This window comes from Dryas octopetala, chromosome 7 (assembly GCF_963921425.1).
Source record: "Dryas octopetala chromosome 7, drDryOcto1.1, whole genome shotgun sequence".
Lineage (NCBI taxonomy): Eukaryota > Viridiplantae > Streptophyta > Magnoliopsida > Rosales > Rosaceae > Dryas > Dryas octopetala.
Window position 1 is genome coordinate 21,652,668 of NC_141372.1, and position 13,482 is coordinate 21,666,149.

General features: G+C 35.1%; 1 protein-coding gene across 1 annotated transcript; it reads right to left on the bottom strand.

The window, feature by feature from the left end:
* Nucleotides 1-772: 772 nt before the first annotated feature.
* LOC147280547 (vacuolar protein sorting-associated protein 51 homolog) lies at nt 773-9,107 on the bottom strand. Its single transcript, XM_086250333.1, has 20 exons — nt 8,793-9,107; nt 8,047-8,186; nt 7,747-7,801; nt 7,520-7,627; nt 7,322-7,420; nt 7,122-7,199; nt 6,047-6,124; nt 5,693-5,833; nt 4,934-5,034; nt 4,793-4,860; nt 4,028-4,101; nt 3,824-3,890; nt 3,377-3,492; nt 2,691-2,957; nt 2,460-2,576; nt 2,239-2,310; nt 2,060-2,110; nt 1,694-1,921; nt 1,437-1,613; nt 773-1,289 (listed from the first exon to the last, which is right to left on the bottom strand). Exons 1-20 carry the CDS (start codon nt 8,970-8,972, stop codon nt 1,170-1,172), a joined length of 2,337 nt encoding a protein of 778 aa, XP_086106459.1. The 5' UTR covers nt 8,973-9,107; the 3' UTR covers nt 773-1,169.
* Between the last annotated feature and the right edge of the window lie 4,375 nt (nt 9,108-13,482).

Sequence of the window (13,482 nt, forward strand, 5' to 3'; positions counted from 1 at the left end):
TATTTTATAGTTCGTGGACCAACTTGAAATGAACCCTATAGTTGGTGGATATAAATGTATTTGAGCCTAAAACTTAATCCAAAACCTTTAATTTCTCAAATCAATTCCAAAAATCTTAATAAATTCTCAAAATATTTAAAAATATTTTTCAAAATAAAACTTGAAAAAATATGGGGTCTCACATATATATAATTAATCATTGAAAAATGCATATGAATTGATTTCCGATGAACTCGATACAAACCAAATTTTTAGTGTTAAAGCACTAATTGAGTCAAAGTTGGATGTCATTAAGTTTTAATCATGTGGACTATAAAAGTTTTTCAAATCAATTTTCCTTTTTTATTTTTATTTTTTTGTTACAAAGGGAAGCCAAAGAAAGAAGCCTTGAGGGTTCCTTTTCCATGGACTCTAGAGTGTGGACTATATGGTTAGTTTTTTTTTTTTTTTTTGATACCCAAAAATCCCTCAGGCGAACCCAGCTTCAAAATTGGGACTTCCCGCCAAACCCTACAAGATAAGTAGTTTTTTTGTTTCTATCATTTGAGAATATACAAGATAAGTGCATTTGAAGAATCAAACCTCAGACCATATGGCCACAAATTATGAGCCTGACCACTCAACTAAACCCTCGTTGGAATGGTTAGTGTTGTTTTTCTCTCCATATTTTAATTTTGTTGCTTTTCCCCTTTATTAAGAAACACGAAGCATGAGTGGTCCGAAAAAAAGAAAAAGAAAAAAAGAAACACGAAGCATGGATCAACAAAAGATAGAGATGTGCAATTGTTTTGCATGCCTTACAAGCCACTAATTCTCGTTTATTTGTTGTTTTTTTCCCAAAACTATTGTAAAGGCTACTTTAGCCATAAATATTCTTTTACTAATGATATCATCGTGTTTGAAAGACTCCTGTCACTTATGAGGTACCGTTTCCAATAAAAAAAGGACTCCTGCAACTTCAACTGCAGTATTGACACATTTACAGATGGGGCGATATTTCAGAGCCAAATAGAAGACTTCTTGAAGCCTTCCTATTCCATATAACCAGGAGGGTCTCAGAGCATAGGCAAAGCCTAAGAAGAATCAAAATAGAAACTGAAGGCAAGCAATAAGCATCAAAGAATGAAGCAATCTACGAAAGGTCACATATGTTTCTGCCCCTTCAAATCTTATGGAGAGATTGGATTCTGTTCCCTGGTCTTTGCCAACTTTGTTTGTATAAGTTTGTCCAATATGGCGGGTTCTAAAGGAATTGGGTCAAGACACCGCTCTGCAGCTGCAACAATCACCTGCTCAACAAAAGAATCCCAAACCAATTATTTTTTCCAAAATTCCAAACCAATTCTGAAATCATGAGCCATGGAATAACCCCCTTCTCCCGCAACATTATGAAGCTAGAGGTTCAGGATGCAGAGTCAAGACAGTTTTCTTAATACCTCATCTAGCAAAAAGTCAGCGGCCGCTTCATCTTCTGCCATTTCCTTTAAAGGAGCCCTTAGAAACTGAATATCCAACTGAAGTTGTTGGAATCCACTTCGATTAAAAGTTTGGAGTCTGACAAATTCTTGCAAGCTCTTAAGGCAAAGTTTTACCACGGTTGTTACCACTGACTCCTGAAATTTGCATGTAGACTCAGTTTATGTTGTTCCAGTACCAGTACCAATATTGGTTCCAGCAACAAGTACTTTATTACCTGTGTAAATTCAACTTTGGTAAAAATTTCAACTTTTTGCTTAAACAATTTTGCCAGATGGGTTTCCAGAAGCTGGCTCCTGGCCCTTTGGGTGTTGGACCGAGTCAATTTTTCCTCTCGCAATGGATTGCTCCGTGATGAGGCAGTGCTTCCATTGCTGTCACCCCGACGATGTCTACGGATCCCTTGAGGTAAAATCTGTTGAACTTCACTTCCTATTGCTTCCAACTAGCACAAGAGATAAAAGAATAAGTTTAATGCAGAACTTACTACAATTAATAAATTAGTATACAATCTAACCTTTCAAATTTACATTTATTCTAAGATATAAATTAAATGGGGGTGTGGAAAACAAAGATGTCTTACCTCTTGTAGAAACAAATCGACAAACATATGAACTTCCCTGGGTTCCTTGTGCTGTGAAAATGTCAAATATATTAGACAAATTAAAATTATTTACACTGGTAGGTACCTTTATTCCTTCTTAATGGTTTAGTAGTCAGCTACTTCCACTGATTATTGAATATTGCTATACATCAACCTACCTTGACCCAATTTGGTGTTGTAAACCTTTTCTTTAGCAGAACCGATATCCTTTGAGTTCTCATATTTATATACTGAAAAGACAATATGAAAAACATTATTTGTTATCAAATTCTTCTATAAGTAACAGATTAAAGTGGTTTAAACATAGTAGCGCTAATCACTACAATGCATTAGAATACCCTAATGAACATCACAAATCAGAGAAATTTTGAATTCATACACGATGCAGGAACTTTTCACCGTCTGAACGGAAAATCCGACAGATTTCTCCTGGAACAAAAGCTGGTCCATGTTCATAGCCTCTAACACCACCACCAGAAAAGGAAGCAGCTATTTCCTGACAATTAAAAAATGAAACTTCAACGCAAGTCCCTGAGGATATGGAGAAAAATATAACTACAGTACTGATGCTTTTTTGATACACAACATAATTCATGAGCTAGCTATTTGCCTCAGTGATTCTCGGAATGGCATTTTGTTCAATGAACAGAGAAACTTGGGCCAGCACAAGAACAAGCCGAGCCAGAACTTTGTCATCTTGTATTCCCTCTGTCAAACCCTGATCTTGACTGGCTGAATTTTTCCTGCCTGAAAGCAAGAGGAAGTGATTATCAAGTGCCCTGAAGAAGTCTTGAAATCCTTCTTGGACCCAATCAATAGTCGGGTCTCTCAGCTTAGCTAGTAAGCCCAAATTTTCATCTAGAAGTTGGCGGAAGTCCTGAAATGAAATGATAGAATGAAGATATAAGTATCCACTTTCCCCCCTTTTGATGAGTAAAAAAGCATGACCATGAACTTTTGTAATATTGGGGTGCAAACAGCAATAATCAGAGAAAAAAAAAAAAAAGGGAGAAACAATGGACATTGTTTGGACCCATACATGTTCCAAAAATCTTGATGCATTTACCCATGCATATCCAAGCATAACTTCTTAGAAGAATGTGTGTGCACAAAAACACACAAGCACATAGACACCACACAAACAGGCATTGACTTGAACTTTGGAAAACATATACATCTGAAAGGAATTATTTCTGCAGTTTCATCTCTCATGCATATAATATGAGAAAAATAAAGTTGCAGGATTACTGCATGCATAGTTAAATGTGTAACATAGACCAGTATCCCATACATTACCAGTAACATGTCCATGCTGCCTTGGAGCACTGTTTTTTTTCCGCCCTCCAGAGCAACTTGCAAGGAATACTCTTCTCCTCCATCCTTTTGTCTAATGTGGCCTTTCGTGAGAGCGTCTGCCAGTTCAAACAAATTCAACTCAAGATCTTTCAGAACCAACCCGCGGAGAGGGACCCCTTATTTTTAAAGGTCAAATGAAAATTGTATCATTGTCCTTGTACAAAGGATCAACTGTTTTATCAATAATACTTTGAACTCTTTTGAGTTTTTTAGTTGAATTGAAACTAGAAAGCCTAAAGCTGATACAGTCAAATTCTGAAGATGGGATATGACCATTAATGATTTAAGGATCCATGTTTCTGACCCCAATTAGTTGAGATTATGGCTTAAGAGTTGAAATAGTTTTAAGAGAAAAAATAACTTTTAAAACTATAACATATGAATAACCTGAAATACTGCTTAGGAGATGAGAAAATTTGTTGGCAACATACAGTTTCACAGCAACCCGGGCAGCCTGCAACAATATAAATTACTTAAAAACCCAGTTCAACAAAAAAATTGTATATCTATATTTCAAGTCTGGAGAATTCCAAAGAAATGCATCAAACATTATTATCAAATAAGAAAACTGAATTGAAATATAAGGGAGACCTCCACAGAATAATCAGGGAGAGCAGCCTCATGTAACACATCATCCATCAGAAGCACATCTCTCCATATAATTTCTGCATGCAGACAGGCTTTTGGTTAAGCATTTCAAGATTTTTAGGTTTAAAATGATCAGGAATGGACACAAAAATTTAAATCTCGAAAGAGAATGCCCGGAAGGAACTCGTTTCTGTTCCCTTAAAAAAGACTTCCCTAAAAACAACACTATTTTTTGCATGCCGCCTAAATGGACCATAATTGGTGAAAAGGCTAAAGAAACCCCTTTGAATGCCAAGGATTAGGAAGACCCAGGTGAAAGACTAAGCCTACAGCCGCATGGCAAACTAACCCAAAGTTTCTCTTCGAAAAACATTGAGACACAAAGCTCACTGTATAATGTGGCAGGTTTTGGGCATTAGCAATAAGCTCCATAGTTGTGCCTCTGAAGGCAGTCTTCTGGTGGTCATCAGAAATTTTTTTGGCCATATGCTTTAGTCACTGGGAATATTCATAATGGATAACATTTGTTGCATGATGCAAGTATAGAAAGATTCATCTGGAGGAGAAGCTTTTTTCCTTTTAATAAATTACAAGCTAATTTGATTCTTCACAATGAGTGGTAAAAAAAACATTATAGTGCAAAAAGGGCTTCCAAAGAGAGAAAGCACAGTTCATGTAGTCGGAACATTTAGAAGAAAACACCAATTTATACAAACGCCTATAATATAAATGTTAAGGATGGTGTGATAGAAAATTGATAATACTTACTAAGAACACCTCGTAGATCTGCTGACCAAATTTGTTTCTTTATGTATTGCTCAGTGGTTTCGAAGTGCCTAAGGAAACAAACATCAATTACATTGCATGAGCATACTACTAAATATTTAAGTTAGAAGTATGCACCCTTACCTAGTAACCAACTCTTGTGCAAGTTTGGTTAGTTGCTTATCCGAATCAGGAAATATTACACGATAAGCACGGATAACCTCCGCAAACTCGCGAACAGAGATCTAAAATTAGGATAAAGAAGATAGTGGTCATCAGTGCAATTATAAGTCAGAGACATCTAAGAGAGAAGGGATATATGCAACCATGAGTGGGGAGTAATTGTGAAGCACATGAGAAACATAAAACTTAAATACATTTCCTCGGCCTGCATCCTGTGTTCACCAGTAACCATTTTTATTTTTTTTTTTTTTAGGTTTAGCAACTATTGTTTAACTTTTTTAAAAAAATGCCTTTAAGTTGCATGGAAAATTTAGCACAAGTATCCGTGTTCTTTGAAATTTAACCAATTTCTCATTCACTTGTGCTAATATCTTTACGGCTTGAAGCACTCTCCAGCAAGAAAGGCAAAACAGTTCTTTTAAGATATACTTCCTGTAGTGAATTAATTTGTTACCTTCAAATTAAGGTATATACATAAATATGTCAAAACCAACCTGAAATAGTCTGCAATGCTACAGAGACAGTCTCCATAGAACTTGAATTACCCATGTAAAAAGAGTGATTATAATTAAAGAATTGTAACAGCATATACATCATATCATAGATTATTCACAGTGGTGCTCATACATAAAGCTTTTTTTATGTTCCATTTCAGTTCAACTCGTCACACTACTTTCCAAAGATGAGAAACCAAATGATTCTACACTGTCAAATACTTACCTCATGAGCAGTAGCAGGAACTGAGTCAGTAGAAGGATCATTAGAATCCATTGAAGCATTACCTATCTCTTCTATCTTGAGCTGAAGGTCAGCAACAGATTTATCCAACTTCTCAAGCAGTTTCACCTTTAAGCTGTCCACCTGCCAAACAAGCAATCTATTATCAAAATATAAAATGCACAACAATATATTAGAAAACATATAGGAACTTTCTTTTCAATGTATTTTCTTCGTTAAGGTTCCACTTGTGAAAATCGAATGCTTTTTTCTTTACATGAAGATTTGTTAACAAGGTAATATAATTTGAACTGAAAATTAGATAAATAAATCAAAAGCAGTAAGCACAGTACAAACCGAAAAATCCAGTTGCTTGAGAAGCACAGCAGCCTCAGCTCTTGCTTGTATAGATTCAGAATCCGAGAATAGCTTTCCCTGGAAAAAATAATTTGGCAAATGATAAGATAAGTTTTCTACCAAGCATAGACACAGTTGCAATCAGTAAGTTATTCTGCATGAAATTGCAATTTTTAAAATTGAAAGTCATAAATAACTGGTGGGCTGCCAACTAAGATGGAGATGTCTAAAGTTGTCCTGCCGTACTTCAACTCATAAAAGTCAAACCTCAGATGCTGAATGCGCATTCTTCTATAAAAGTAGCCTTAAGATAGTATTGTAGGCCCAAAAATACAAGAAACGGATAATAAGTAATAGCTGTGGCAGCTAGTGGCAAAAGTCATCCCTTAATTCAAAACTTTTTCTGTTGTCTTATAGGAGCCAGCTTGCTTATAGACAATCACACTAAACCCATGCGCTGGAAGAGCTTATTTTAGGACATCTCATGCATCATCTTACCAAAACATTGTATTCATCTAAGGAAAATGCAACCAGAAGCCTGTCATTAAAAGAGATAATCAACCAAATAGGAGCAATACCTGAATTTTATTTTATTTTTGCCATGGGGCAATACCTGAATGTTAAATTGTGCAAATGTTGGACATATTTGCACTCCTAAAGCTCATGCCATGTTTGAGATATAGGTGTAATACATAACAGACTGCATAATTAATTAAGACTTTCCAGTAGGTATATTACTACTTACACAAAAAAACTGCATTTTACACTGATCCATGTATTACTGCATATGCAGGTCTACATTGTGTGCATCTAAACACATAAACTAAAACACCATCCAACTCAGAAGCACTAACTCTACTGCAGAAATTTAATAAAGGCCTCACCAAAAGAAGAGGGATTAAGTGGTGACTTCAATTTATCACATATTTGAGATTGGAATTTTAATACATAAGAAGCACTGAAAAAATCAAGTAAGAAAGATAGCATCTAATTGTTCCTGGTTAGGCATGAAGCCAAAGGAAAATTCACCTGACCTAGTAGAAAATGGGAAGGAAACAAAAAATAAAAAGAAAACCTGCAAATTCTTTGTAATTATGGTCACTGCTTCTTCAGATGCTCGTTTACAGTCCTGAAACGATGAGTCTCCATATGCCTAATAATAGAGAGTCCAACCAAAAAAGAAACAAGACAGAATGTAAATAAAATTCCAAAATAAGAAAATAAAAATCAATCCCACATGCAAAAGATCATAGATTCATAGGAGATATAAATTACCTTAAAAATCGGCATTGCTCCAGTATAAAACTTGGCTGCATCAGCATATGCTTCTGACTTGATACACTTCCCAAGTCTAGCAGGTAGATCATATATGAACTGCCCTTCCACAGAAAATAAAATTTATGAAACTCAGATGAGTCCAAACACCAAAAATTAAAACCAAAGCGTCAAAAAATCGCACATATTGCTCCAAACCTGAACTTTACGAAGAAGGTTGCGTGTGCGATGCAACTTCTCTATGTGTTCTCTCTTTTCGAAGAGAGAAGTGTTGACCCCATCACTCCTCGATTGCACAGACATTATCTGCGATGATTGTTAATGTGAAAGTAACCTCAATTCCACTCCTTTTTTTTCATTCATTTATTTCTTTTAAATGAAAACACAGTTTTAGCAAGACCTGGATAAAAAACAACTGGACGTACTTTATCAAGGAGCTGTTCCATATTGGCCTCCATGCCCACAATATTACTCTTCATCCTGTAGGAGAAATAAAATGTCATGAATGTCACTAGGACAGATTTCTAAACATAATCATTCCAACCAACCACACGTATTGTAAGATATAGTTCGGGATTCACCAAAATGAGTTGCCAAGATCCAAACTTTATAAGAGACATCTGGTTATATTATTTACAAGCTGATGCACAATAAATGATACAGGTTGTAGCACAGATTTCTTCAATCATCTAAAAATAAATAAATAAATAAAAGTAAAGACTTACCGTCTAATTGTATCCGTCGCACTGATAAACTTGTTGTAGTTCTCATAGACTAACATTTGCAAGTCAGTGTCAAGATTCTTTATTTCAGCAGCCATTTCAACATGTCTCTGTAGAAGCCCTTCCAAGTTTGATTTGTGTACCTGCACAGTTCATACAACTGACATTCAAAGTTCAAATTTCTACCTCATGTTCAATACCCCCAACAAATTTGTTATGATCATTCAAATTATGAATCTCATAACTCATGGTATCTGTTTCTCCCATCAATTCCACAACATAAAATGGATGTAAGTGTCCAGTCAACTTATATGAGAAAACAAAGAACACTACAGGAACTCTACTGCCCAGATTATGAACCAAATGCCGTTTCCATTTGAAAAACCAAAAACAACCCATATCTTTTTTTTTTTGTTCTTTGTAAATATTCCCAGCTCACCATTAGGCCTCTCCATCAAAAACTGAACTTTATGACATTAAACACTGTTTTAGAAAATACTTCACATTTTAGCCACTGATATCAATTTTCACCTCTACAAAGTTAGTTAGCTATGTCATAAAAATATAAGATTTCCCAACGAAACCTTACAATTCAACCCTAGTAGAGCTACAAACACCAGATTCATCGTATAACACTAACTCACCCCCAATAACCAATCTTTGGTAACCCAGTAGAGTTTGTTTGAAAATTAAGCAAAAAGTAAATCTTCCATTTGGTACATATAAGAGTGGGAAGTGAGAGATCGTACGAGAAGATTCATGTACTGGTCAGGATCGAAGGAGGTGGTGTTGATGGCGTCGAGAGTGGCGTGCTTTGAAGAGGAGATAGCATTTGAGGAGGACATTGAAGGGTCTGGGGAGTAGAAGCTCGATAGAAGATCCCTCATTCGCTTTGCCTTGTCGTCCAGGGGCACATCGTCAACCTCCATTCTTCTTCTTCTTCGAGTTTTGTTTAACAGAGAATTAGATCCTAAATCACAATTACCTTTAGTAGTGACTGGATGATGGGTGATATCGAGTAGGGGTGGACGGGTTGGTTTGGTTTAGCGCCCAAACCGTAGACCAAACCAATGCCTTCGGTTGGTGATTTTTCAAACCAAACCAACTCAATGAAGTTGAAACAACTGAACCAAACCAAACCAATTATTTAATCGGGTTAAGTTGGTCGGTTTGATCGGTTTGGATATGTCACAAAATATAATTAAAATTTTGACCCAAATTATAAATGAATGAAACTCTTTTAAGTTATAACATTAATGTCTCTATTTTTTACACATAAACTCAATTTAGTGCATGTCTGCTTTTACAGTAGAACAATTACAATCACATGTAAAACAAATTAGCCATATAAGTGAAACATTAATATTAATAGTCGGGTTAAATATAAAAATGATCCACGAATTTTACAGTGAATCTCAATTTGGTCCACTAACTATAAAAAGTGTCAATTTGGTCCACAAACTTTTCAAGTTGTACCAAAGCAGTATAAATGTTAACTTTCATTGAAAAATTTAACGAAAACTGATCATGTGCACAGTAAGTGACCACATTTTTAAAGACATTTTAGTCCGTTCATCACATTTTCATGTGATCAATTCCTTTAATTTTTTGATGAAAATTAACATTTGTACTGATTTGATATAACTTAGAAAGTTCGTGGACCAAATTGACACTTTTTATAGTTAGTGGACCAAATTGAGATTCACTGTAAAGTTCGTGGACCATTTTTGTATTTAACCCTTAATAGTCCGTAATTTTAAACCCCCTAACCACCCCAAAAATTTGCCTAAACCTCCAGCCATCTAGCAACTCTCTTAAAACCCCCAGCCATCTAGCAACTCTCTTAAAACCCCCTTACAATGTATAATTCCTAATTTATCCTTCTGACGCATTGACGCGCTCTGACATGCTGACGCGCTCTAACACTCTGACGCATGCTGACATCACTGTAATTGAATTCACAGAATTCACTGTAACAGAATTTTCAGTGTAACTGAATTTGAAGTTAGTGTAACTGTATTCATTAAAACTAAATAATAAAAAATTACATTACATCGTTTCAAACTTTCAATGCCATAAAAAAAAAAAAAAAACAAATTGTAACTAAAACCAAAACAAAACATCACTAAAACTGAATTGACGTCACTATAACTGAATTCAGTGTAACTAAATCTGAATTTAGTGTAACTGTATTCACTACAGCTAGATAAAAAAATAATAATTTACATTGTTTCAATGCAAAAAAAAAATTTATAACTAAAACCAAAACAAAATATTCACTAAAACTAAATTAACGTTACTGTAACTGCATTCCCTAAACTAAATAAAACATTAAATTACATTGTTTCAATACAAAAAAATGGTAACTAAAACCAAAATAAAACATTCATTAAAACTGAATTCCTAAAACTGAAACCCTGAAACTGAAATTTAGTGAATTCATTGAAATTAAATTCAGTTTCACTAAATGCACTGAAACAATTTAGTGAACTGAATTCAATGAAACTGAATTTAGTGAAACTGAATTCAATGAAACTGAATTTAGTGAAATTGAATTCACTGAAATTCAAACTCATCTCGAATATCCGACCACCTCACGCGCACCGAGTACACGACAGCGACAGCTGCCTCTAGTGGTTGCTCAGATTTGTTTTAACCTGCCAATTTGATTAATTCAACTTATGTCAGTGAGTACTTTTATTAATTACATGGAATTAATCATAAATTGGAATAGCCGATAGAAAAGCAGCTAATAGCCAACTAAACAAAAACAATTGTATAAGGTAATTCAGGTCCCTCAGTGCAAACTGCAAATATTCAAAATATCTCAAAACTTTGTGGACAAAAAATAGCAGTTGAGTTTATTACCTCTACTGAAGTGGTGTTGCATGACAGAATGAACACATGCATTACCACGAAACAAAGAAGACTCAGTGCAAAGGCTAAATTAAGCACTGCAACAAGATACACAAATCTGTAAGAAAGAAGTAAACAATGACAGCAAAACCAATAAGGCAACATGAAAATGATAGGCTAAGTGGATATATTATTACCAAAAGTAAAAAAAATGATTGCAAGATTGCCAGGAAATGTGGAATGATTCTTGGCTTAAAAAACAATTTAAAAAAAAACGCGGCAGCAACTGTAATGTGGAACTGAATTTTCAAATTTTATCTCTAGCGAAACATACAAGGCATGACAGCACCAAGCTTAGATCCAAGACACATTGAATAGCACATACCTTGTTCCAGATGTTGAATGCAAGGCAACAACGACTCCTTGTCAATTAAATCCTCATCCATTGTCTGAAACAGAAACTGAATCACAACGTAAAAACCATTAGCACCAAGCAACATGCTTTATCATAATCAACCCATTTCAAAATGGGTATTACCTGCGCTGAGAGGCAGAGATGAAATCGTCGACCTTTGGGGCAGCCACTACAAGAAAAACATATTTGGGCGACGAAACTTTGGGCGACGAACCTATATTAGTCGCCCAAAGTAATTTTGGGCGACGAACAATGACATTTGTCGCTCAAAGTTATACAGATTTGGGCGAGGAACACATTCGTCGCCCAAAGGAACTTTGGGTGACGAAAACCATGTTCCTCGCCTAAAACCACTTTGGGCGACGAAATTATTTCGTCGCCTCAAATCACGCACCAAAAAATTAATTGACCAATGCATTAGGTGACAAATATACATTTTCCTCGCCCAAAGACATACCAATGCATTAGGCAACGAATATACATTTTCCTCGCCCAAAATGTCTTTGGGCGAGGAACATATAAATTCGTCGCCCAAACCTATTTTGGGAGACAAGAAATTGCGTCGCCCAAATGTATTTTGGGTGATGAATATACATATTCCTCGCCCTAATTACTTTGGGCGAGGAAAATTATATTCCTCGCCCTAAGTAATTTGGGCGACCCTAATTTTCCTCGCCCAAAGGGTCATTCCCTTTTTTTTTTTGGGTACAATTATATGTATGTTATTCATACAATGCGATCGTGTTTCCAACGATCCGAACCGTTCAATTTTTAATTCCTCATTAAAAGATCAGCGTTGCAAAAAATTAGGATTATTAGAGATATAAAAGTTATGTAACAGTGTTCGAATGTATGAACGATCAAGAATTTGCTAATACTAATCGATGAAGTAGATGAATTCCGATTTGGGCGATTTTTTGCATGAATGATGTTTGAATATAAACGAATAAAATGAACGGCTCCGATCGTTGAAATTATATTGTAGTCTTCACAATTGTTGAATCGATAAAGTTTGAACGAAAAAACTATAGAATTATGTTCTTCAAGTGTATTTGTATGTAGAAGATTACTTTTGTATTGTGTTTTTAACGATCCGAACCGATCATTTCTTAGTGCCCCACTCAAAGATCATCCATGCAAAAAATTATCTCAATTGGAGATGTAGAAGTTAGGTTTGGCATTTAGGGTGTATAGACGATCTTGATTCTGATAATAATAATCGAACGGGTAGATTAACTCCGATTGAGCCAATTTTTTGCAGGGTTGATCTTTGAGTATGAACGTATATGATGAATGGCTCTGATCGTGATAATCACGTTGTGGTCTTCACAATTATTGAAGTTACAAGGTTTTAACGAAAGAGTTAATAGAATTTTATTCTTCAAGTGTAAAAATCGTTCATTTATATGTACAACCTCATATGTCGATCGTGTTTTCAATGATCCGAACCGTTCATTTATTAGTTTCTCACTCAAAGATTATTCTTGCAGAAAATTAGGTCAATTGGAGATGTAGAAGTTTGGTATCGGCGGTTGAACTTATGAACGATTGTGAATTTTCTAATACTAATCGAAGGAGGAGATGAATTCCGATTTAGCCGAGTTTTTGCAGGGATGATCTTCCAGTATAAATGAATAAAATGGAAGGTTCCGATCGTTGAAATCACATTGTTGTCTTCACAAATTGTTGAATCGCCAAAATTTCTACTAAAAAGTTAATAGAATTATACTCTTCAAGTGTATTTATATATAAAAGCTTAAATTTCTATTATATTTTTAACGATCCGAACCGATCATTGGCTAGTCCCCCACTCAAAGATCATCCATACAAAAAATTATCTCAATCGGAGAAGTAGAAGTTAGGTTTAACATTTAGTGTGTATGAAAGATCATGGTTTTTATAATCATAATCGAACGGCTAGATGAACTCTGATTTAGCCGATTTTTTGCAGGGATGATCTTTGCGTATGAACATAGATTATGAACGACTGTGATTGTTGTAATGACGTTATTGTCTTCACAATTATTGAATCGACAAGGTTTGAACGAAATAGTTAATAGAATTTTATTATTTAAGTGTAAAATTCACTGATTTATATGTAGAACCTTATATGTCGATTGTGTTTTTAATGATCCGAACCGTTCATTTATTAGTTTCCCACTCAAAGA